Raw genomic sequence first — 26,924 nt, 5'->3', positions numbered from 1 at the left:
ATGCAGGAGTCTCCAGGCTCTCTGGGGGTGGACGGGGGCTATGGCAGCAACGTGCCTGCCTTCCTCACCAAGCTCTGGACGTTGGTGGAGGACCCAGACACTAACCACCTCATCTGCTGGAGTGCTGTGAGTAAACCTGGAGCTGGGGAGCTTGGGGCTGGGGAGAGGGCCTGGGACCTGGGGCTGGGGCTGGGGAGAGGGCCTGAGGGCTGGGGCTGGGGAGAGGGCCTGGGGACTGGGGCTGGGGAGAGGGCCTGAGGGCTGGGGCTGGGGAGAGGGCCTGGGGGCTGGGGCTGGGGAGAGGGCCTGGGGCTGGGGAGAGGGCCTGGGGCTGGGGAGAGGGCCTGGGCCTGGGGCTGGGGAGAGGGCCTGGGGGCTGGGGCTGGGGAGAGGGCCTGGGGGCTGGGGCTGGGGAGAGGGCCTGAGGGCTGGGGCTGGGGAGAGGGCCTGGGGGCTGGGGCTGGGGAGAGGGCCTGGGGCTGGGGAGAGGGCCTGGGGCTGGGGAGAGGGCCTGGGGGCTGGGGCTGGGGAGAGGGCCTGGGGCTGGGGCTGGGGATTTTCCATTGTAACGGTCTATTCAGATTAGGCCAAGTCAGGTTTCTTCTTAGTCAGTTCATACATTGTCCGTTTCAGACACTTGTAAATGTGTTGGTAAATGTGTTGGGGTCAGATGGCCGAGCGGTTAGGGAGTCGGGATATTAATCAGAAGGTTGCCGGTGCAAAATGACGTTGTGTCCTTAGGCAAGGCACTTCACCCTACTTGCCTTGGGGAGAATGTCCCTGTACTTACTAAATGTAAGAATCCTGGTGGGGATATAAATGGTGATACGTTCCTATGTATCATTGAGAATGTTTTTGAAGAAAAGTTAACATCACTGTTGTTCTATATCATTGTATGTATTTGATCTCTTACACATGAATTACACATCTATTACACACCAATAACACATGTATTACACATCTATAATACAACTGTTACACATGTATTACGCATTACCCTAGATTACAGTTCTGTCAAATCTGTCTCAGTAGAACTGTCCAAACGCAGGCCCTAGAGAAAATATCCTTGATTATCGTTCCAGGTTGGTTAGCCCTAGAGGGGCGTGTGGTTGGTCTTGGGCAATATCTCCTAGAAAGAACCCTTTTGTGGTTTTGTGTTGAACCTACAGGTTAAATGGTCGGAGTTTGACAGAACAGGTGTCTAAAAGAAGCAGTCTTAGTCAAATGTTTCACATAGAGTCCTTGAGTAGTCCGATTGGAGGTTTCTGATGTTCTGTGCGATTCTATCCTCAGACTGGTACCAGCTTCCATGTGTTCGATCAAGGGCGATTTGCCAAGGAGGTTCTGCCCAAGTACTTTAAGCACAACAACATGGCTAGCTTTGTTCGACAACTCAACATGTGTGAGTTTCCCTTTCTTCTCCACTCCTCTCCGCTCCTCTCCCCTTCTCTCTGCTCCTCTCTCCTTCTCTCCACTCCTCTCTCCCTCTCTCCGCTCCTCTCTCCTTCTCTCCGCTCCTCTCTCCTTCTCTCCGCTCCTCTCTCCTCTCCGCTCCTCTCTCCTTCTCTCCGCTCCTCTCTCCTTCTCTCCGCTCTTCTCTCCTTCTCTCCGCTCCTCTCTCCTTCTCTCCGCTCCTCTCTCCTTCTCTCCGCTCCTCTCTCCTTCTCTCCGCTCCTCTCTCCTCTCTCCGCTCCTCTCTCCTTCTCTCCACTCCTCTGTCCTTCTCTCCGCTCCTCTCTCCTTCTCTCCGCTCCTCTCTCCATCTCTCCGCTCCTCTCTCCTTCTCTCCGCTCCTCTCTCCTTCTCTCCGCTCCTCTCTCCTTCTCTCCGCTCCTCTCTCCTTCTCTATGCTCCTCTCTCCTTCTCTCCGCTCCTCTTTCCTTCTCTCCGCTCCTCTCTCCATCTCTCCACTCCTCTCTCCTTCTCTCTGCTCCTCTCTCCTTGTCTCTGCTCCTCTTCCCTCTCCTCCCCTCTGCTCTCCCTGGGTGTGTAACGGCCGCGTGTGTCCCCTGTAGATGGCTTCAGGAAGGTGGTGAACATTGAGCAGAGTGGGCTTGTGAAGCCGGAGAGGGACGACACAGAGTTCCAGCACCTCTACTTCCTCCAAGGGCACGAACACCTGCTGGAGCACATCAAGAGGAAGGTAAGGAACGCACGCGCACATCTACTGGCATACACACACAAACACATATACATATGCACAACAACTGGATGGCATAAACAAAGATCTTCTCGCACAAACACACGTACATCTACTGACATACACACATCTACTGACACACACACACACACACACACACACAGCATACAGAACTTTGAACACACACAAACCCATTGACCATACCCATCTATGCTTGTGTGTGTGTGTGAGAGAGCAGGTTTCCATTGTGAAGAGTGAAGAGACCAAGCTACGGCAGGAGGACCTCAGTAAGCTGCTGTATGAGGTCCAGGTGCTGAGGAGCCAGCAGGAGAACATGGAGTGTCAAATGCAGGACATGAAACAGTGAGTCACATACACCTAGATATTTGTCATTTAAATGTATATTTTATTATTATTATTTTTTAATTATTATACTTTTTTTTTTTTATAATCGTCACAAGCTGGGGAGAAAAGCCTTTCTGTGACTATGCAGGGCCCTGAATACTGGACACCAGACGTCTGACAATTCCTCTTTACTTTTGTGGTAGATGTTTGGGTTCCCAGTGGACAGGTTTAAGGTTAGAGCCTACCCCATAACAAAGCTACACATGAAACAGTCATCTTAAAAATCTACGCTCAGTGAGGAAAAGTCCTTTTACTGTGGTCATTGTGTGGTCACTGGGTTGGTCTATTGTGTATTGTCTCCATTGTGTAGTTGAAGAGAACATTCAGCTGCTCACCTGACCGCTGCAGCTCATAATAGTGTCAGGTGTGTCAGCCAGGTGATTCCACAGGTGCTGCAGGATGTGTGAGACAGCATTATCTACCCCTCACACACACTTATCAGGGAGAACACACACAATCTCCAACAGATGGTCCAGGTGCTCAACTGAATGTCAACAAGTTAATCTGCTAACCATCGTGAGCCAGCGTTGAAACAGTAGATTACTGTCCAAACTGTGAAAACACACGCTAATCCTTCTCTTCCCCCTATTTCCTCTCTCCTCTTCTTTCCACCCTTCTTTTCATCTTTTCTTCTCTCCCATCTCTTGCCCGACTCCTCTTCTCCCCCCCTCTTCTCTCACCTCCCTTCCTCCCTCCTCCTCTCCCTCTCTCCCATCCCTCCCCTCTTCTCACCCTCCTCCCTCCCCCTCTTCTTGCTCCGCCTGCCCCCACAGACAGAATGAGGTGTTGTGGAGGGAAGTGGTCTCACTGAGGCAGAACCACACCCAGCAACAAAAGGTTATGAACAAGGTAAGAAGGTGTGTGTTTGTGTGTCTGTGTGTGTGCTGTATGAGAATGTCCTGTATGTAATCAAAGGGATTTAGGAGTAACCATCCCCTTCTGACTTAAATGCCCTTCTCTGGCTCTCAGGCATTGCAGTAGGTGACGTCCCTCTGAATGTGTGGAACAGTAAATAGTAGAGAGAGAGAAAGAGGGGGTTGGAGAGAGAGGAGAGAGAGAGAGAGAAAGAGGGGGTTGGAGAGAGAGGAGAGAAAGAGATATGATGGGGGGTGGATGGAGGAAGGTTGGGGGGGTGGATGGAGGAAGGTAGGGGGGGGTGGATGGAGGAAGGTGGGGGGGGTGGATGGAGGAAGGTAGGGGGGGGTGGATGGAGGAAGGTAGGGGGGGGATGGATGGAGGAAGGTAGGGGGGGGGGTGGATGGATGGATGATGAGAGGAAGGGACATGTCTCGGTAGCATTGAGGTGGGCTGCTGAATCATGTTGTGTTTTTTTCCTCTCTAAAAGCTGATTCAGTTCCTCTTCAGTCAGATGCAGTCCAACCCACCCAGCCCTGTGGGAATAAAGAGAAAACTGTGAGTACGCACACACACACACACACACACACACACACACACACAGCGGTTAACACTCCTGGTCACAATAGTGAGCGGAACACACAAACACAGCAGGGCAGAGGGGAGGGTCAGCTGGCTGGATCAGCTGATTGCCAGAGCACAATCCCTGCTACTGTGAATGGACGCAAGTGCTGAATCAGACCTACCACACACTAAGCCCTTCGCACGCACACACACACACACACTCACACAGTCACATACACACACACACAAGCACACATGCATGCACACACACATACACGTACGCACACAAACGGTGGTACACACACACACACATACTGGTACACGCACACATTAACACACACACACACACAAACATACACGGGTACACACACACACTGAACTCACGCACATACCCTGGAACACACACACAATATCCCTACCCTACTGAACCTAAGCGCATGACTGTTCTGTGTGAGAAATGCTTCGTCAGCTCTGTGGTGCGTGTGAACAAGCAGGGTATGATTGGATAGCTCACTCACATAGCTGAACACCAGGAAGCCTCTCTGGACCGCACGCACCGAAACACACCTCACACACACACTTCCAAATACCTCAAACGATCTTATCATCTACCTCAACCTACCAAAACAAGTCATTCTAAACACCTTACCTCATATAATCCTGGTGTAAAGTCTGTCTGTTGCTTGCACCACTCACATCTCACCTCACACATTCTATACTTCAGTGGGTAGTATTTCCATAGATATAAAAACGCTATCATCCGTGTCTGTGTGGTTGTGTGTATATGTATGTGTGTGCATCACTCCAGGCCCCTGATGCTGGATGATGGCTCCTCCAGCCCACCCGCCCAAAAGTTCAGCCACACATCCCAGATGGACCCCCTGCAAGAACCTTTCTACATTCAGTCGGTAAGACACACACACACAGACACACACACAGATACACTCACTCACACAAACACACAGACAGACACAAAGGGAACCTCAAGTGACAGATGTGGTCCCTGGTCACCAGTCTGTGTACCTGCGGTGTTTGTGTCTCCACAGCCATCCACAGAGACAGCCTCATGCTCGTCTGCTGCCATGACAGGAGGACCAATCATTTCCGATGTTACAGAGATGTCCCAGCCCACCGTCATGGCCCTGCAGATGCAGACGGAGGAGAACAGGTGAGAAGCTGAGCTGAGCTTAGCTGGGCTGAGCTGGACCAGGCTGGCCCAGGCTGGACAACAGGACAGGACAATAAATATGTAGTATTCGTCCAAACATGTGGATGATGATTGGTGCATGTGTGTGTGCGTGCGTGCGTATGTGTTTGTGTATGTGTGTTTATGTTTGTCTGTGTGTGTGTTCCCAGGGATAAGTGTATGATGCTGATCAAGGAGGAGCCGGTCAGTCCAGGTGTGCGGGGCCGTGGGGAAGCGGTCCCCCTGGGCTCCTGTGAGGTGTGCTCTGAACCCCCCGTCCTCCCTGTCGCAATGGTACAGTCCGTCCTGGAGGGCCGGGGATCTGGGGACCGCAGGAGCAAGAGACCTGCTCTGGAGAGGTACACACACACACACTCACACACACACGCACACACACACTCACTCACACACTCACAAACACACACACTCACTCACACACACACACACACTCACTCACACACACTCACACACAAGCATAAGCATTGGTACATGATGATGATGATTATGAAGGTGTGTGTGTGGTCTTGTTTAGTTAGCCCTGTGGGGGAGTATAGGGTTAGAACTACATTAAGGGTTAAGGTTAGGGGTTAGGGACGAATACAGTCCTCACTAGGATAGTAAAACAAACCTGTGTGTGTGTGTTTAGGCCCGAGGTGTCTGATGCTGTGGAGAACGTGGACATGAGTCTGGAGGAGTTACAGCTTCTGCTGAGGACCCACCAGCACAGCGTGGAGCCTGGGACTGCTGTCATAGACGTGAGTACTCACTCACACTCACACAGACGCATTCACACGCCCATACAAAACGTGTTTGGTACAGACACACACATCTTGTTAACAGAACCTGGTCCATGTGTTTCAGCCTTTCACCTTCAACCTGCCTCTGACTGAATGGAACTTCTCTGAAATGGAGTCCAATCTCAAATCAGTGAGTCACACATGCACGCACACATGCACACACACACACACACAAACCCACCTCTCTTGTTTATTGGCTGATGGTCGTAAATGGAGTGTTGTCGTCAGGGATCATCTGATGTGGAGTGTGTGTTTGTGTTCCAGTACATGTTCCAGAACCAGGAAGCTGAGGCCTTCAGCGGAGCTGGCTGTGAGGAGCAGTGACCAATCAGACCCCAGCCATCCCTGGTCGAGCTGGACTGACCAACCAGATGTCAGCGTTGTGCAAGGACTTTCCTCGGGACAACAAGACGGAGACCGAGAAACTCCAGAAGCACACGGACTGATTTACCCTGACTCCCCCCTCCCATCCCCCCCTCCCCTCCCCCCCCTTCCCCCCTCCCCCCTACCCCCACCAGTCCGCTGGGTCCCCCCTAGCAAGCACTTTAGCATGTGTGTGAGAGTTTCTGCTTGTGGAAATGATGTTTTATTCCTAACCTGGTGTATGAACGCCCGATTTTTACTATATTCTTATTTTGCCAAAATACTTTATTTGTACTTCGGAGATTATATATATTATTGATAATGATGACGGCCACACCGATAGTGTTACTTCTCTTCTCTACGTTGTAGTGTGGGAGGTCAGGGAGATGTCGGATGATAGGCCTTCCATCTGGGAATCCACGAAGAAACCATACATTGCTTTTTTGCACAATTTCAATCACTTATCATTCATCCTTAATGGTAAAACAGTGACTTTTCTCCCCAGAGGGGGGCGCTGTCTCTGAGAGCGTGCAGGGCGGCGTGTCACGCCTCCCAGCTCGCCAAGGTGGCTAGGGAGGCAGCAAGCAGACAGGAAGTAGACAGCTCAGGAGCAGGAAACTGAGAGGAAGTAGCTGTCAAGAACAGGACCGCCCCCGGGCCCCGTGTCAATACTCTAAAATGCACCCTTCCTTCATCTGCTTTGTAGAAGGCCACAAGCGTTCACCTCTACTCTATTCTAACTTGGGATCAAGATGACCTCAAGGAAGGCAGGAAGGAAGGATGTTTAGAGTGTTCCAGTAGGCCCCCAGGCAGACTCCTAGAGATGCCTGCCATCCGGACGACACTAGACCTGATGATACCTGATGATGTGCAATATGATATACTAATAGATTAGTGAGAACTCACAAGGTTGCAATACATCACTGACCATAGGAATGTATGGAGAAACAGGTTAGACCAGCTGGTGCAACATCCTAGGCAGCACTAGGACAGGTTAGACCAGCTGGTGCAACATCCTAAGCAGCACTAGGACAGGATAGTCCAGCTGGTGCAACATCCTAGGCAGCACTAGGACAGAGGATAGTCCAGCTGGTGCAACATCCTAGGCAGCACTAGGACAGGATAGTCCAGCTGGTGCAACATCCTAGGCAGCACTAGGACAGAGGATAGTCCAGCTGGTGCAACATCATAGGCAGCACTAGGACAGGATAGTCCAGCTGGTGCAACATCTGCTTGTAACGGCTGTCTGCTGGAAGTCGCAGACGAGAGGCAACACTAGAGGGCGTATTACATGAAATTGCACTAAGAATGATCATTGTGTTCGATTTAGCGGAACTCATATAGATTTTAGTATTTATCCCTGTTTCTATGACGACTGAGACGTGCGTGTTTTGGTTTTCCAGGAGTGATATAAACATTCAGTTGCTGTTGCGTTCTCTTAATTTATTTTCTCCTTTTATCCATTTGCACTGGTAATGGCCACATGTGTAACATTACATTCTGAGTGTGTCATGGTTGCACACTTGAAGTATTAATTGTGTTTTTGCAGAACCACTGCCTGCAGTATTTGCATATAAGAGTACATATAGGAATACTCCATCAACATCAAATGTTTAGTTGAAAATGCTGATGTATTCCATGTATGAGATACGACACACTTTGTTGAAAAAATAAATAAATAGCTAAAACTTTAAAAGAAATTAATCTTGCTTGAGTTTGTGTTTGTCAAACGGAGAAGATACAAATGAGGAAATAATGTAATCATGAATTATGAATAATAAGGATGCCAGATATGAGTTTATACTCTGCGAGTGTTGTAGGCCATGAGTCTGTCACGTTACAAATCAACAATTAATTCCGAGTAATTTATTGGACAAGTGGCATTATAGAGCTGACATTTGGCGATAACAACACAGATGTTTACCTATCCGTGTATCATTCCACCTGCAAGCTAAGATTAATATGAACAATAAATGGAAACATACAAATACATGTAAAAGACAAGAAGAAGCCGGCCCGTGGTAGCGTGGTTACAGCCTAAAGCCTACCTATAGTCGACTATAGTCGTTTAAAGCAAGAAACATTTTGCGTTGCTTGGCTACAGTCCAGATTGAGCTGTTTTAGATTGGCGGAGCCGAATATATTAAATAATCAAAATCATAATCCGCTTTGTTAACTAATAAATGGCGCAAGATTCAAGATCGCTTATACATAATTAGCTGGAAAGTAGTAGGCTGCTCTAAGAATCAGAAAGTGACATTCCACTGTCACTGAGCTGTCTGTACTGCTAAATAATTCTCAGAGGGCCTCATTATCTTGCACAACGTGTTTATGAGGGCAAAACATTTTCTCACATAAATCTTGCATAACATGGTAAATGCCTACCCCATCGGATTGTAACCAGGAGGAGCATCATCAGGCCACTAGGTGGCGCTGTGAGGTATATCTTACCCACCTATACGATTTTCAGATCTTTTAGTAATTTGTCGATTTGAGTTTTCTTTTCTTTCTGTTGGTATGTTACTCTCAGTCTCAAACTAACACTTTGAACTAAGGTGATCAAGGTCTGTAGTAGCATCACAGGCACTCGACATAAAAGTCTGCCTGATCTATATAACAAACAGTTCATAAAGATAGCATAATCCATCCTGTTTGACAGCACCCACCGACTGCACGTATAGATTCAGACCCTGTCTTCAAATTTCCAACCAACAGACACAAACACTCCCTCAAGAACAATGTTTTCAAAAATTTTTTGTATTATTAAAATACAGAGTACTTTCGCTCTCTGGTTTGTTTTTTGTTTTTAATGTGTGTTTTTGGTGATATTGTTTCTTTCTTTTTCTTTTTTACTGTTGCACAACAAATTGCCCTTATAGTGACTTAGCAAAGTTCTACTTTACTTACCTACATACAGAGTTGTATGAGACTGAATAACATTCCCGTCAGGCAGAAATAAATAATAATAATATTCTTGATGAACTGATTGAATAACTTATTCAATGGCTCTGCTCTGTTAGAAACACCAGTTGGTCCAGGTCACCCTGCTCAGATCATCAACCCTCCATCTCCTCCACTCTTCCTCTCTTCTCCTGACCTGTCCATCCACCATCCATCCACCCATCATCCACCCATCCACCATCCATCCATCCATCATCCTTTCATTCATCCATCCATCATCCACCCACCCATCCACCATCCATCCACCCATCCACCCATCCATCCATCCAGCCATCCATCCACCATCCACCCATCCACCCATCCATCCATCCATCAAATCAAATCAAATTTATTTGTATAGCCCTTTTTACACGCAAGCATGTCACAGAGGGCTTCACATATGCCCATAGAACTGCCCCTCAACCAACCTAAACCCTCAAGGAAGACAAGGAAAAACTCCCAAAAAACTCTCAACAGGAGAAAAATGGAAGAAACCTTGGGAGGAGCAATTCAGAGAGGGATCCCCTCCTCCAGAGACGGTTGGTGAGAGAGAGGAGCAGAACACAGGCTAAACATAGTCATACAGTGTCGGTGGGTTTTTAAAACACCAAAATCCATTGTTCAACTTTATAGATGTAGGACAGGACCGGGAGACTCGCGACCAGGTCCAGCATTGGCTGACCGACGACCAGGCAGGTGCTGACAACTCAAACCCCCCACACCACAAGGGATGTGTGTGGGGGGGGACAGAGAGAGGAGAGCAGGGATTAGAGGATGCCAGGAGCAGATAACAGTTACAGTCATAATATAATGAGATCCCCACCGGTCAAGTGTGGACTGGTGCAGCAATTTAACAGAGCAAAAAAGGGGAATTTGATGCAACCCCACACACCAAGACAGCGACAGCCCCCCCCATTTGGAACATGAAATCTGTTCCAGGGGAAGAGAACTCTAAAATAAGTTATACTTATAGAATAAGGATGGAAGCAACCTTTCCCCCATTGCCTCCAACTAGTAACATACTTACCTTTAACAGTCGTAGAATTGACTAAACAATAACGTTTTTAACCTAATTTTAAATGTCGAAACAGTATCAGACTCCTTAATTGAGACGGGTAATTTGTTCCAGAGAAGAGGTGCTCTATATGAGAACGCCCTACCTCCAGCTGTCTTTTTCTTAACTTTGGGAACCACCAGATAGCCGGCATCTTGAGATCTAAGTGTCCTTGCGGGGCAATAGGGTGCAAGGAGACCGGAGAGGTACAGTGGTGCCAATCCATGCAGAGATTTGTATGTTAGATATTAGAACTTTGAAGTCAGCTCTGGCTTGGATAGGGAGCCAGTGTAGAGAGATAAGAGTAGATGTTATGTTATCCATCCATCCATCCATCCATCTTGCTTGAGTCTGTGTGAAGACTGGGCCACTACTGCCCCCTAGAGAAGAAAACAGCACAGCAGCAACAAACACAGGGGTGTGAACTCTTTAACCCTTGTTAAAGGTTCATAACGAACCATCGTTGTGTTTACTAAATTTTACCCAATACAAAAACAAATAAAAATAATTTTCTTTTAACCTTCGCAATGTGGGGGGTCTGAGACAGACCAACGATTAAAATAAAATGCTTCACTTTGTTTTTGTATGCGGTAAAGCTGTCGCAATATGACGGTGGGTCACAATGACTGAAGGGTCAGAATGACCCGAAGATAACACAAGGCTTAAAAAAAGAACATCTATTAAACACATACGTTCCTACATTTAAAGCTCCCTTAACTCCACCCCTGGGTCTTGTCTGGCATTGTCCAGCAGGGGGCAGTAATGGGTGATGAATCAGGCAACCACAATGAGACCTGAGGAACTCTGGAACAGAACAGGGTTCTAGAACACGGCCCTTAGTATTAAGTTCTGGAACCAGAACCTGAAAACCTTGTAGACCGTTGGAGAGAACAGGTTGTACCTACAGCTTTGTGTCTGGGTGGAGGAAGAGAGGGATCAGGTGGGATGAAGAGAGAAATGAACAAGCCCTGGCCTGGCTGCACACACAGACTGACAAGGCGTGGGGCTTTTCAAGAACAAGTCGAGCAGAAATTCAGACTGACTCTTTAATCAAACAGCTGACTCATCACATTTTTTAAACCGCTTATTTTTTCCACATACTGTGCTTGAATCTGTCCATTCTGGAGTCAGTGGAAGAGAGGAGAGAGGGATCTCACCCAATGAGGGGAGAGAGGGGTAGAGAGCAGTCTGGTAACGAGGGCGTTTTAATCATCAGACAGATACAATTAATCTCTGGGATTACCATCTCAGTGTCAGGTACTGTCCCTCCCCCAGCCCCTACCTGTCTCCCTCCCCCAGCCTCTACCTGTCTCCCTCCCCAGCACCTACCTGTCTCCCTCCCCAGCCCCTACCTGTCTCCCTCCCCCAGCCTCTACCTGTCTCCCTCCCCCAGCCTCTACCTGTCTCCCTCCCCCAGCCTCTACCTGTCTCCCTCCCCAGCCCCTACCTGTCTCCCTCCCCCAGCCTCTACCTGTCTCCCTCCCCCAGCCTCTACCTGTCTCCCTCCCCCAGCCTCTACTTGTCTCCCTCCCCAGCACCTACCTGTCTCTCCCCCAGCCTCTACCTGTCTCCCTCCCCAGCACCTACCTGTCTCTCCCCCAGCCTCTACCTGTCTCCCTCCCCAGCCTCTACCTGTCTCCCTCCCCCAGCCTCTACCTGTCTCCCTCCCCCAGCCTCTACCTGTCTCCCTCCCCAGCACCTACCTGTCTCTCCCCCTCAGGCTGAGATGAGAGCATGTCTACTATGAGACCCTCCACCTCGGAACCCCATCAGGACAGCGAAGCAGCTACATACATGTAACAAGTATGCAGCACATAGGTACAACATACATACACGTCCTTAATCAATGCATTATAACAATAATGATAACAATTATCATATTCAGATCAATAATTACAGTATAGCAATAATAATAATAATAATCATGATGGGATATTGTCTAAAAACTACATTAGGTTTAATTTTTTTCCGTAAGATTTCAAAAACATATATATATATATATATATAGAGAGAGAGAGAAAGTCTTTTTTCTGTCCCTATATCGAGAGTAGCTTCAATATGTACAGTGATTATTTTACAACCGATGGCCCAGCCCATTCAGGTAGGAGTCTCTACAGTAATAGGCCCAGGAGGGGACGGGGACGGGGACGGGGAGTAGGGATGAGGCGTTTCTTGGAGGTTGGGAGGGTGCACATGGGATCCTCTGAGAAGGTCCGGTTCCAGAGAGGGGGCCGGGGGGGGGCTGTGAGTCTGTAGGAGCCTCCAGTTCAGGGTGGGGGGGTGTGCCTGTGGCCCCTCCCCTCATCCCCCCCGCCCCCCTCCCCCCCCCAGCGGGGTCTCCCACGGAGCGCTCCAGGGGCTCACATGGCAAGCAGCTGGCCCAGCACCATCCGGAACTGCTGCGTGGTGCCCGCCAGCTCCCGCACGCGCTCCGTCATGTCGCGGGCCGCGCCCGGGGACGGGTACTGCAGCGCCGCCGTCTTGGTGCTCACCACGATGTCCTTCAGTTTGTCGCACAGCGCGTTGCTGTGCTGCGCCACCCTGGACCGCACCTCCGGGGACTTGGCCTGGCGCGACAACGTGTCCCCGATGAACACCAGCTTGTGGGCGCTGAGGATGACGAACTTGCTGTGGGCCACGAAGATCTTGGGCGGCTGGTTGGAGGAGATGGAGGTGAAGAAGGCGTCGATGGCGTTGTTGAGCGTGGTCACGTTGGCCTCGCACTGCTCCGAGTAGAAGAGGAGGAGCTGCCGGTCGCCTGTGCACAGCCTCGACCTCTGACTGGAAGCCGGGTACTGGGGGGGCGGGGTCCAGCCCGAGATGTCGTTGTTGATTGGACGGCTGACTTCCTGCTCCAGGCGCTCAAACTGTTTCAGCTGTAACAGGAGGCAGGGAAATGTGATGTTACTGTAAGTTTAGAATGTTCCTACACACACCAATACATTGGGGTATATGAGCCTCTGGCAAGCCCTTTGAGACTATGGTTGTAAAAAGAGGCTCCATAAATACACTTGGATTTGACGACCACGCGTCTCCAGACCAACCTGCTGGTGCTCCAGATGGGGCTTGTGGCGGATGATGCTGCCCTTCTCCAGAAGCTGTTTCTGGTTCTTCTCAAACTCTTCTTTACCCTGCAGGACACGACACAGAGCAGAGGCTTAACGACACACACCAAGAGAGATGGAGGGATGGACAGATGGATAGGTAGATGGATAGATGGATAGGTAGATGGATAGGTAGATGAATAGATGGATAGGTAGATCTATAGATATATGGATAGGCAGATGGCTAGATAGGCCAATAGATGGATAGATAGATCAATAGATAGATAGATGGCTAGACAGATATCGGAAAAAATAGGAGGATGGATGGATATATGAATGGATGGATGAATAGGCGGATAGATAGATACAAAAGATGGATGGATTGCTGGAGAGCTAAATGTATTGAACTGTCTCCACCAACTAGCTGCCATTTTATGAATTAAATCCACAACTCCAACCCAGAGCTTCTAACTCTGTACCTTTACTTAATTTAAGATTCGTATATGTTTAGTGTTTGCACCTCCCTGCCACAGTAAATTCCGTGTTTGTATAACATACATGGCGAATAAACCGAATTCTGATTCTGATTCTGATTCTAACCCCACTAAGGACCCTGTGGTAGTGTTCCTGTCTGTCCACCAGAGGGCAGTGTGATCCTGCAGCACTGTGAAGCAGCTCAGGGAGCTGGGCTGGTCCCTGTTCTGGAGCTGGCTGGAGGTACTCTCAGACACTGTGTGGCTTCCAGATAACTGCATATAACTGTCAATATTTGTGTTACGTTTTTAATAAAATAAAAAAGGGTTAGTCAGTAAAAATGTCATTTTCAACGACTTTCACTGAAGGCTAGTGAATGAATTTGCCCACGGCAACAAGAAACCTAGCTACGTAACCCTGTGTCAGGTGAGACTCTGTCCTTGTCAGGTGTGACTCAGTCATTCTGTGAGTCCTGCTAGCATGCCGATACCTGCCCAGCAGCAGAGAGACGGGGGGGGGGGGGGGGGGGGGGGGGAGGGAGGAGAGGGGATGTTTGTGGAGCATGTTGAGCAACATGCTTCCACATGCAGTAAGGAAGATGGATGATGATACCTGGAGCATTTGCATCACACGAGACAGAGTCTGTGTGTATGTGTGTGGCCCACATAGAGGTTCTGGCTATGATCGAGATGCAGTCTAGGGACACTCCTTGTGAGCATGGGGGTGCGTGCAGGTGAGTGTGTGTGTGAGTGTGTGTGTGTGTGTGTTACCTGCAGGTGCACATAGTCATAGTCCTCCATCCAGCCCTCCTCCGTGGTCTCGTAGGGCCGGTCTGGGGTCTCCTCCTCCGACGTGAACTTGGGCGGAGAGGGCAGGGGGCGGGACTGGATGTTGGCTCTCTCCGGCGCCCCCGTCTGGTAGGCGGAGAGGTTGCTATTGGCCAGCGGCTCGGCGGCCTGGGGCAGAGGTGGCAGCGGGGGCTGCTGCTTATTGGTCCGTTTGAACAACAGCGTGGCGTTGCCATGGAGAAAGGACGCCAGCTGCTTGGTGTCATCCGGAACGCTCCGGGCGCACATGACCAGGCGGTCCAAGTCATCCTGGCCAGCGGGGGGCACAGTGAGGGCGAGGCTGGAGGGCAGCCAGCCCAGCGCATCCAGGGCCTGGCTGTGTCGGACCAGACCCTGGAACACCTCCTCCATCTTGGACACCTGGCGTCCCAGCTTGGCCTGCAGCGAGCGGTCGGTAGCCTGGGCGGCGTTGGCCACCGCGCCCCGGGAGAACTCCAGCAGGTCACGCACGGCCGCGCGCACGCGCTCCACCGCCTGGCGAATGGCGGGCAGGCTGCTCTCCATCTGGGCGGGGCTTCGCCAGGCGCCGGAGATGAAGGACATGAGGAGGGAGACGGAGGACTCCACCCCCTGCTGGAGGCGGGACAGGCGCTCCATGGCCTGCTCCAAGTCCAGCATCAGGGGGGCGTGGCCGGGGGCGGGGCCAGACTCCCTGACGGGCACCATGTCCAGCGAGGAGGAGGAGAGGTTGCTGCGCGTGCTGCCCGTCGACGAGGCGGAGAGGCGCTTGAAGGAGTTGCTGAGCTCCTCGCCGCTCGCCGTTGCCGCGGCGTCCCGGACCACCTGGGGCGGGACGTCGTACACGTAGTCCCCAGAATCCTCGGCGGCGGAGGGGGCGGAGCGCTCCCGGGGGAAGTCGTACACGTCCTGGCTGGCCAGGGGGGACGGGCCTCCCTTGCGCAGGCTGGCGGGGATGTCGTACACTTCCTGGTTGGCGTGGTTGGCTTCCCCGCGGCGCTTGCCGGTGAGGGGTGGGGGGGGTACGTCGTAGACGTCCTCGGGGATGGGGGGGTCGTAGGCCGCCTGGGGGTCGGACACGCCCTTCAGCTTGGCGAAGTGGGGGGGCACGTCATACGTCTCTTCTCTGATTAGCCCGTCTGGTACGTCCTTACTGACAGAGGGGGGGAAGTCATACACCTGTGGGGGGGAGGGGGCAGGAAGAGGTAACATTAATATTCATTCTTATTTATGTTTTTTTTGATTGATTACTACTATTGATTCTAGCAGAATCAACACATGAACGGATCATGAAGACTCCCTGTCTCTGAGACACAAAGGCTCCTTGGGGCTGATATCCTGTATAGGGATTTCCTATTGGTTGGGAGGGCAACACACTCAATGAGAGGCTCTCCTATTGGCCGGGAGGCCTCACCGTGTGCTGCGAGATGAGCTGGCTCTTGTCTGTGATTGGGGGGATGTCATAGATGTCCTGGCCACTAGGAGGGCCTTTCACAGCCATGGGGGGCGTGTCATACACCTGGGGGGGAGGGGCATGATGAGAAGACGCACACACATGCACACAAACACACAACATGATGACTTCCTCACTCAGCACAATGAAAGATGGAGACAATCAAAAACGCTTTCCTCTGCACTGTGTCAGGGGTACACACTCCATGTGGGCCGGTGCAAACACACACATATAAACACACACACACCTAATCACCATCAGCTAGCAGCTCTGTTTTGTGTGCGCAGGAGAGTCTATTGAAGAGCATATTAAACAGGAAGAACTAATTAAATCAAGCTTTGGAGGACCTGCTGGTTTAATCCTGGGTAATGTGAAATTTCGCTGGAGGAGGGGGGAGGGAGGGAGGGAAATGGGAAGGGGGAAAAGGAGTGAGGGATGTAGGGAATGAGAAAAGGAGGGAGGAATTCTGCCCATTTTGTCCTCTAATCTCCTCTCTCCCATGGGGGCCCTCTTCTCTCTGCTGCCACTCCCCCCCCCCCCCTCCCCCCCCCCTTCCAGCATGGGGCCAGACAGTGGAGTTATTGAGGTTGGGTCTGAGAAGAGGTCAAGCAGAGCACTGATACACACGATATGTGACACCCCCCCATCCTCCCTCCCTCCCTCTCCCCCTCTCTCTCTCTCTCTCTCTCTCTCTCTCTCTCCCTCCCTCCCCCCTCTCTCCCCCTCTCCCACACAGAGGAATGACTTCCTGTCTGACTCCCTGACACGCACACAGCCAGGGAACAGCAGTGGAGCACAACCAACGGTACACAACACACGCACATACAGTGAGCTGTTCACACACACAACACACAATACAAGCATGCGCACACATAGACTGTACATGCACACACACACGCCTACACACACATATGTACACGTACCATACACACACACATGAACACATACATACATTCACACACAAGCACACAAACATATATACAAACACACACAGACATGCATACAGACACAAGCATGCACACACACTCTTGACAGTAGACTGAACCTCTGGGCTGGTGATCTTAGTGGAGGAGATGAGGAATGGGTTCCATGCGTTGTCTGCATGTTTAAACAGCCTTTACGTCTTCACACCACTCCCGACTCCTCCTCCTGCATCGCTTCCATGTCTCTCTCTCTCTCTCTCTCTCTCTCTCTCCCTCCCTCCCCCTGCCTCTCTCCCTCCATCTATCTTCATGATACATCTCACTTTATCTCCGCGCTCCCATCTCAAAAACCAGAGGAAATTAATTTGTCCTCTAGCTTCTGTATCATTAGCATTAGCAGCCGATAAACATGTCCTTAGCTCTGCTCTATCGGAGGGACCAGTCCTGGTGATATCTCTAAATCTGGCCCATGGAGGTCCATCTCTCTGGTCTCTCTGGGTTGGGGGAAGGAGAGACATCAGCCAGGCATCAGACATCAGACAAGTCCTGGCCCCTTTTCACGTTGTCTCTCCATCTCTCTCCCATTCCCCACTAGTCCGTGCCCACTCTCCCTTTCCCTCCCTTCATCCCTCCCTCCCCCTTCTTTTCCCTCCCTCCTTCCCTCCCTCATCCTCTCTCCCACCCTTTCCCTCCACCCCACTCCCACCATCACTCTCCCTCAATCCCTGCTCCTTCCCCCCTCTCTCCATCACTCTCTACCATCACTCCCTCCCTCCCTCCATATCCCTCCCCCCCCTCTCCCCCTCCCCCTCCACCGTGCCCAGCATCCAGCCGCAGGTTCTCCTCTGCCGAGACTGAGCGCCCGTGACCTTTACTGCAGGAACACGGTCTGTCAGCGTACAGCCAGAGCGCGTGTGCTCGTGTGAGCCTGAGAGTGTGTGCTGGAGGCAGTGAAGACACAGCATGCCCCCCCCCCCCCCCCCCACACCCACACACGCACACACACAGTAGATCACCTACAGCTGCAGCCTGTGAAGTTCAGGCTCCCACTGCTTTCTGCTACGTGTGAAAAAAACGCTTCTCCTTTGTCTCCTCAGCGCCTCCAGACACATAAACAGCTCCCTCCATCCCACTCTCCCTCCATCCCACCCTCCCTCCTTCCCACTCTCCCTCCTTCCCACTCTCCCTCCATCCCACTCTCCCTCCATCCCACTCTCCCTCCATCCCACTCTCCCTCCATCCCACCCTCCCTCCTTCCCACTCTCCCTCCTTCCCACTCTCCCTCCATCCCACTCTCCCTCCTTCCCACTCTCCCTCCATCCCACTCTCCCTCCATCCCACTCTCCCTCCATCCCACTCTCCCTCCATCCCACTCTCCCTCCATCCGACTCTCCCTCCTTCCCACTCTCCCTCCATCCGACTCTCCCTCCTTCCCACTCTCCCTCCTTCCCACCCTCCCTCTTCCCACTCACCCTCCATCTCTCTCTCCTTCCCACTCACTCACCTCCATCCCTCCCTCCCTCCTTCCCACTCACCCTCCATCCCACCCTCCCTCACTCCCTCTCTCAATCCGTCCCTGCCAGGAATGGAGGACCTCTTCTAAAAATAGCTATGAAGTCAGACAGATGCCCTGAGTTAACACACACACACAGAAACACAAGGGATACTCTATATTCCCAACACATCAAATGATGATGTGAGCCACTTCACAAACATATGAGTGTGAGTGTGTATCTTGGATTTTGAAACGATTCTCAGGGACTCTCGCGAACAAGTGTGTGTACACATGCTTATGCTTATCCCTGCTTTGCTCAGTCACTCCCTGTGTGTGCGTGTGTGTGCGTGTGTGTGTATGCGTGTGTGTGTGTGTGCGTGCGTCCCACCTGCTGGTTGTACTGAGCGCGTGTGGGGGGAACATCGTAGATGTCCTGAGAGGGGAGGAGGTGTCGCGGGGGGACGTCGTACTCGTCCTGCTCAGCCTTCCCCGTGTCGTACACGTACACCTGACCCACCCTGGTGGGAACCACCACCTGGGGGAGGGAGGGAGGGGGGAAGGGAGGGAGGGAGGGAGGGGGGGAGGGGGGGAGGGGGGAAGGGAGGGAGGGAGGGAGGGAGGGGGGGAGGGAGGGAGGGAGGGGGGGAGGGAGGGAGGGAGGGAGGGAGGGAGGGAGGGGAGGGAGGGAGGGAGGGAGGGGGAGGGAGGGAGGGAGGGAGGGAGGGAGGGAGGGAGGGAGGGAGGGAGGGGGGGAGGGAGGGAGGGGGGAAGGGAGGGAGGGAGGGAGGGAGGGAGGGAGGGATAGAAGGTTAATCATGCTCTGGGGTACTTGACCAGTTACAGTATCTTCCAGGGTGAATGTATACAGTATGATGCACATAATATGTCATATATCCAGATGTATAGAAAGATAGATAGATGTACAGTAAGATAAATAGATAGACACACACACACACACATACACAATACGCCCCTGTGTCATGTCGGTCTCTATGATGCCACTATGCTCATCAGCGCTCGGCTGTGCCCCCTCTGTGTGTTTATGACCGTGTCTCCCTCCTGTCACACCCTCCAGCCTGCCTCATAGTCTGACCTCGCCACAGCTCCAGCCTGCCTCATAGTCTGACCTCGCCACAGCTCCAGCCTGCCTCATAGTCTGACCTCGCCACAGCTCCAGCCTGCCTCATAGTCTGACCTCGCCACAGCTCCAGCTGCCTCATAGTCTGACCTCGCCACAGCTCCAGCCTGCCTCATAGTCTGACCTCGCCACAGCTCCAGCCTGCCTCATAGTCTGACCTCGCCACAGCTCCAGCCTGCCTCATAGTCTGACCTCGCCACAGCTCCAGCCTGCCTCATAGTCTGACCTCGCCACAGCTCCAGCCTGCCTCATAAGTCTGACCTCGCCACAGCTACAGCCTGCCTCATAGTCTGACCTCGCCACAGCTCCAGCCTGCCTCATAGTCTGACCTCGCCACAGCTCCAGCCTGCCTCATAGTCTGACCTCGCCACAGCTCCAGCCTGCCTCATAGTCTGACCTCGCCACAGCTACAGCCTGCCTCATAGTCTGACCTCGCCACAGCTCCAGCCTGCCTCATAGTCTGACCTCGCCACAGCTCCAGCCTGCCTCATAGTCTGACCTCGCTCCACAGCTACAGCCTGCCTCATAGTCTGACCTCGCCACAGCTCCAGCCTGCCTCATAGTCTGACCTCGCCACAGCTCCAGCCTGCCTCATAGTCTGACCTTGCCACCCCTGACCCCTAGAGTCCCCCCCCCCTTCCCCCACACCCCAACTGACAGAGTTGTGGACGAGGTCAGGGCCCAGGCTGTAACAACAGAATAGGGTCCTGGCAGGTTGTCGTGGGAACAGGGGCGGTCCTATTGTGTGTCTGTTTAAACTCAGTATTATAGTCTCAGGCTAGAGTCAACTGTCTAGTCTGGGAAAGAGAAACAAGCTGCCTAGCATACACACACGCATACACACACGCATACACACACGCATACACACACGCATACACACACGCATACACACACGCATACACACACGCATACACACACGCATACACACACGCATACACACACGCATATGCGTACACACGCGAACCCAAATCATATCATACTACACCATAACACTTTCAGACTCTGGTGAAATTATGTTGGCAGCAATATTAGTACCTGAGGTCCTGTTGCTATATTTATGTGTGTGTGTTCCCTCAGATTTCCTGTAATCTCGGCGAGCAATCGATCAGCCTCAGGCCAGGATAATACCAGTCAGGAAATGCTATCTCTCCTCCAATCAGAAACATTTATCTTTCATTTCTATAAGGCCACTAGTCAGGACAGATATCTCAGATCATCCCTCTTGGTTATACCAACGTGGTCACTGTAGAAAACAACTGCATCAAACACACACATACACTCCTGGCTATATCAGCCATGTTGGCTAGACAGATGGGTTCTATAATACTGAGAGCATGGATTCACACTCGACAACACAGAGAATGAAATCCACTAGTTATCAATAAGCTAGAATGGACAAGCACTAAAAGCAATCAATCTCCATTTAGATAGATGGACGGAAGCACACGCATGCTTGGAGAGGCACAACCCTCCTCCCTGATCTGACCATCGCACACACACCAGAACACACCCAACACACACCAGAAAAACACACCAGAACACACCCAACACACACCAGAACACACCCCACACACACCAGAACACACCCAACACACACCAGAACACACCCCACACACACCAGAACACACCCCACACACACCAGAACACACCCCACACACACCAGAACACACCAACACACACCAGAACACACCCAACACACACCAGAACACACCCAACACACACCAGAACACACACCAGAACACACCAGAACACACCCAACACACACCAGAACACACCCAACACACACCAGAACACACCCAACACACACCAGAACACACACCAGAACACACCAGAACACACCCAACACACACCAGAACACACCCAACACACACCAGAACACACCCAACACACACCAGAACACACCCCAACAAAAGATAGAAATCCTCCCCATGTCTGTGTTCCTCCTTTCTGTCTCTAAACCTCCTGCTTCTCCTCCCCCTCCCCTCCCCCTTCCCCTCCTCTGCTCCCCCTCCCTCCATCCCCCCTCCCTCTCCCCTCCCCCTCCCCCTCCTCCCCCTCCCTCTCCTCTGCTCCCCCTCCCTCCATCCCCCCTCCTCCTCCCCCCCTCCTCTGCTCCTCCCCCCTCCCTCCATCCCTCCCTCTCCCCTCCCCCTCCCCCTCCTCTGCTCCTCCCCCTCCCTACATCCCTCCCTCTCCCCTCCCCCTCCTCTGCTCCTCCCCCTCCCTCCATCCCTCCCTCTCCCCTCCCCCTCCCCCTCCTCTGCTCCTCCCCTTCCCTCCATCCCTCCATTCCTGCTCTGCAGTGTGTGTAAATAAGATCTTTCTCTTCAGGTGGAGCCACTTTCACACACGTTTACACACCACAGGGGTCCCAACTTACACATCCCGGGACACACACTTCCACACACTCTCTCACACACACACTCTCACACACACTTACACACACTCTCTCACACACATTTCCACACACTCTCTTTCTCACACACACACACTGGTCAAATAAAAACATTTGTCCCATGAAAAACAGAAATCCCACACACTTATCGACACGGTAAACTTGTCACAACACACCACCACTCACACACACACATACATACAGACACATGAACACATACACACACACAGTGTGTCTCACTCACAAACCACACTCTGCTACTGTGTATGTAACGCAAACACACACCCAAAAACAAACACACACATTGACAGTGAGCGTTTGTGAGATTATTGACAGGTCTAAGTGACAGTCAGATATCTAGCAGTTAACTGGTTCCTGTATCGACCCGGCCTAATGATCAGCTAACAGGATTAAACCCAGCCCTCGTCATCATCACCCCTGACCAACCACTGTTCCAGGTGCTGTTGGTGTTCCTGCATGTGTGTGTAAGTGTGTGTGTGTAAGTGTGTACTAGTAACTCCCTAAAAGCAGCTAGCATAGCTGAGGTGGATCAATATCATGAATGATCAATGAGGCTCAGGGGTAAACCTATGGGTATGTGTGTGTGTGTGAGTGTGTTGGAGGATGTGGCCTGATTGTGCTGGTGGTGCTGGTGGTGCTGGGGGGGGGGGCATCAGGGTATGTGTCCTGGCTAATCAATACGGTGAAAGGTTTTTTGTCAGTGAAGAGGGCCTGGGGGGGGGGGCACTCACCAGCTGTGACAACATTCTGTCAGCGTTCTATCCGCCCAGGTTGAGGATGGCATTAACGGTGAAGGGCTTGTGTGCGTGTGTGTGTGTGGACGGTGTTCTCTGACCAGCCTGTCACCAGCCAGCAGCTCCTCTCATTCAGACTCTCCTATAGCAGGGCTCGCCACAGTGACAGGAACAGATTGCGGGCCTCCACCCTCACATCTACTCCGGACCACTCTACCCCCGTCCAGCTGAGAGACCCCCCAACCCCCGACCCCACCCCCCAACACTGACATCTGACAGATTAACCTCTTATTGACCCCTGGCAACTGAGAGTCAAACGAATCAATTAGAGGTAGCAACTCAACTGCTGCAGTACTGGACTAAAGTAGAACCTTCAATAGCATTGTTACTGTTACTGCAACTTGACCTGATCTGCTGCACCAGAATGTATATCATAATCTGATGTCTGTTAGAGAGGGTGTAAAACAAGGATAACACAGCCTGAACCAGAACACGCTAGTAACATAAACCAGAACATGCTAGTAGCGTGAACCAGAACACGCTAGTAACATAAACCAGAACACGCTAGTAACATAAACCAGAACACGCTAGTAACATAAACCAGAACACGCCAGTACATAAACCAGAACATGCTAGTAGCGTGAACCAGAACACACTAGTAACGTAAACTAGAACACGCTAGTAACATAAACCAGAACACGCTAGTAACATAAACCAGAACATGCTAGTAACATAAACCAGAACACGCCAGTAACATAAACCAGAACATGCTAGTAGCGTGAACCAGAACACACTAGTAACGTAAACTAGAACATATTAGTGACATGAAGCAGAACACGCTAGTAACATTAACCAGAACACGGTAGTCATGTGAACGCATGGAAAGCGATAAGAGCCATATAAGGCTAACAGGAAGTGTGTGTGTGACCGGGGTCACTGGGAGAGTTGAGGCTGGCTAGCAGCAGGCGCCCTAGGGGCCAAGTCCTTACACACACACACACACACACACACAGGACGGCTGAGCTGAAGGAACTTCACACACTGTTTTGTCGGAGGATTAAAATCATGAACACGCATACACACACTCGCTTACACACACACACAAACAATTCCCTCCAGCCTTAAGGGAGGCCATCTGTGGCACAAGCTGGGCTATTCTCTTTCATGGGGGGTGGAGGGGGGGGGGTAGTGTAAGGAGGGGGGCTGTGTGCTGGCATGCAGGAGTCATTGTTCAGCAGATGACCTTCTCCCCTTCTGTCACCTCCCTCCCTCTCTCCCTCCCTCTCTCTCTCTCTCTCTCTCTCTCTCATCTCTCTCTCCTCCTCACTCCCTCTCGCTCTCCCTTCCTCCTTCCTCTCAACCCTCCCTCCCACTCCACCTCCTCCTTTTCTCCCTCCTTCCCTCCCTCCCTCCCCCCCTCCTCCACAGCCTGCCGGCTTGTTGCTTTAAGTCTCAACAGACAGAGAGAGGAGCGTGTGTTGCTTCTGGATGGCATCTCTCCCGTCTCCTGTCCCCTCCTGTCCGTCGACCTGTCCATCCTGTGGTGTTGTGCTGGCCCTGTTCATCCCAGAGCTGTGGCTGACCGCTGGCTGAACTGACGGGCGCCAACACAGAGCTCTGAGGATGCTCGACGGACTCAGACCTCCGGGGTTATATCTGGGTTTTGTCCCGTATTTGAATCTCTACGTTTTCCGCATAACGGCGTTCGGCCTGTGGTCTTCACCTCTCGGTGCCACCGGCCGTCTCTGGAGGAAGGCGTCCCTCACTGACTTGCTCCTCGCAAGGTTTCATCCATTTTCTCTCTCTCACTTTTCACGGGGGTTTTTCCTCAAGTGCTCCTTGATGGTTTAGGTTGGTATGGGCATATGTGAAGCCCTCTGTGAAATCGAATTGGATTCGTCAAATTGGATTCGTCTTCTGTGCTAGGATTATCTAGTCTGATGACCTCCACAAGGCTGCCCCTCTGTCTGTCTGTCTCTGTGTCTGAGCACCACGGCAGGCAGCCCCCCCTGCCCATCCTGGCCTGCCGTCACGCACCTGGTGCCCTGTGGCAGCGTTGGGTTTAGCCTCGGATGGGTCCGCGTGGACGGGCCGTCTGGCTTCGGTGGTGGTGGTGGTGGTGGGGGGGGGGCAGTCTGGCATGAGGTGGGTGGGGCGGCTGCATGGCTCCTGAACCCAGGGTGGGGTGGAGGGGGGGGGTTCTAGTAATCTGCTAAGACACCCTGGACAGCCCCCAGCTAGAGACACATGCCCCACATAGCTGGGCCAGAGGGCTGGGGAGGGGTTGGGGGGAAGGGGGCTGTGTGTGTGTATGTGTGTGTGGAGGGGGCAGTGTGTGTGTGTTTGTGTGTGTGTGTGTGGGGGGGGGGGGTATAGCAACAACCTACTGCTGCCCACATCTGTGAGAGTGTTTTACTCCAGATTCCCCTCGTTCAGTTACTTCATCTGTTCTATCTGTCCATTCCTGCCCCCCATCCCTCTCTTTTTTCTCTCTCTTTCTAGCGCACTGCCTTTATATCTCTCCCTCCATCACCTGGCAACGCCAGCTTCAGGTCTGAGCCCTGCTCCGGCCCCTCTGTGCTCAGGACAAGCGTTACCTTGGAAACGCAGGGGGGAAGATAGGAGCTCTAGTGGTGACAAACTGGACCGGCACAGGACAATCCCTCACTACTGTCTGTGTGTGTTAGTGTGTGTGTGTGGGATCGTGTGTGTGTGTGTGTGTGTGTGTGTGAGCATGAGTGTGTGAGCACATGTGTATGCGAGCGTGTGGTGTGCATGTGAGCTTCTTGTCTCCCAGAACAAAGGCGGTCTAGACGTCTGTGATCTCTGATAGCCCTGCTCTTTGATGAGGCCTGAGGGCCACTTACTCCCCACACCGCCCTCACACTGGGTGTGTGTGTGGTGTGCTTGTGTGTGTGAGTGTACATGTGTATGTGGATGAATATGTGTGTACTATGTGTGTGTGTGCGGTGTGTATGTGTGAGGTGTGTATGTGTTGTGTGTGTGTGTACATGTGTATGTGTGTATGTGGGTGAATATGTGTGTACTATGTGTGTGTGTGCGGTGTGTATGTTTGCGGTGTGTATGTGTGTGTGTGTGTGTGGAGGTAATGACAGGGCCCTGGGTAGAGCCTGTTTGAGGAGTCAAACCCACCCCACCCACGCTCCACTGGAACTCCAGCTCAAGGCTCTCCTCTCTCTCTCTCTCTCTCTCTCTATCTCTCTCTCCTCCCCTCTTTCACTCCTCTCTCTATCCCCCTCCTCTCTTCCTTCCCCCTGCACTACCAACTCTTCTGTTACCAGTCTACCGACCCCTCCCCAGACACACACTCACACACACCCCTCTCCCTCCACACACTATCAGAGCAGAAAATGAGTCCACAGCAGGTAATAAAGGGGATCTGGGAGGCAGGAAACAAAACTCTCTCTCTCTGTCACACACACACACATACACACACAAGCATGCACACGCACACACACACACACACACACACACACACAGTAACCTCTGTGTACTCCTCTGTAGTACATTACAGCAATACAGTGAATTCAGTCTGAGGACAGTGGACAGGCCTGGAGATCTGTCTCTCTTTGTTCTCTCTCCTCTCTCTCTTTCTCCCTCTCTCTTCTCTCTCCCTATTCCTATATCCCTCTCTCTCCTCTCACTCTCCCACTTTCTATCTCTCTCTCTCTCTCTCTCCCCTCCTCTCTCTCTCTCTCTCTCTCTCTCTCTCTTTCTCTCCCTCTCACCCTCTCTCTCTCTGTCTCTCTCTCTCTTTCCCTCCCTCTCTCTCTCTCTCTCTCCTCCCTCTCTCTCCGACACTCCTCAGGCATGTGCAGTGATGTGGGCAGAATCAAAGAGTCCTTTCACTAAAGAATACAATACTAACTTTGCCATCAGAGACAGAGCCTCTGGTGATGTCCTGACTGACTGACTTACTGGTTGGCTGGCTGGGTGGCTGGCAGGCAGGCAGGCTGACTGGCTAGCTGGCTGATTGGCAGACTGACTGACAGACAGACTGGTTAGCCGGCTGGTTGACTGACTGACACAGCCTAAAGGCGATCTAGCTCAGTACTCCCCCTTTGCAGAGTGTGATAGTAGTGGCTAGCTGTCAGCCAGGCTAGCAGAGATAGCGGT

General features: G+C 52.0%; 2 protein-coding genes across 2 annotated transcripts in view; one reads left to right on the top strand and one right to left on the bottom strand.

The window, feature by feature from the left end:
• Positions 1-6,271, top strand: hsf4 (heat shock transcription factor 4). The gene is made up of 12 exons (XM_067235370.1): positions 1-126; positions 1,294-1,402; positions 2,016-2,143; positions 2,379-2,503; positions 3,319-3,394; positions 3,891-3,958; positions 4,773-4,872; positions 5,011-5,132; positions 5,321-5,509; positions 5,797-5,905; positions 6,012-6,077; positions 6,176-6,271. The coding sequence occupies exons 1-12, from the start codon at positions 1-3 to the stop codon at positions 6,269-6,271; spliced, it is 1,314 nt and encodes a 437-aa protein (XP_067091471.1).
• Positions 6,272-12,000: 5,729 nt separating this feature from the next.
• Positions 12,001-26,924, bottom strand: part of bcar1 (BCAR1 scaffold protein, Cas family member) — a 53,275-nt gene continuing 38,351 nt past the window's right edge. Inside the window, 5 exon segments of the mRNA XM_067235427.1 lie at positions 12,001-13,180; positions 13,349-13,435; positions 14,593-15,807; positions 16,043-16,147; positions 18,888-19,034. Coding sequence (XP_067091528.1) covers positions 12,665-13,180; positions 13,349-13,435; positions 14,593-15,807; positions 16,043-16,147; positions 18,888-19,034 — 2,070 coding nt within the window. The 3' untranslated portion in view covers positions 12,001-12,664.

The sequence above is a fragment of the Osmerus mordax genome, chromosome 4, assembly GCF_038355195.1.
Source record: "Osmerus mordax isolate fOsmMor3 chromosome 4, fOsmMor3.pri, whole genome shotgun sequence".
Lineage (NCBI taxonomy): Eukaryota > Metazoa > Chordata > Actinopteri > Osmeriformes > Osmeridae > Osmerus > Osmerus mordax.
The sequence above is the reverse complement of the archived record's forward strand: the minus strand, read 5'-3'. Positions and strand labels throughout refer to the sequence as shown.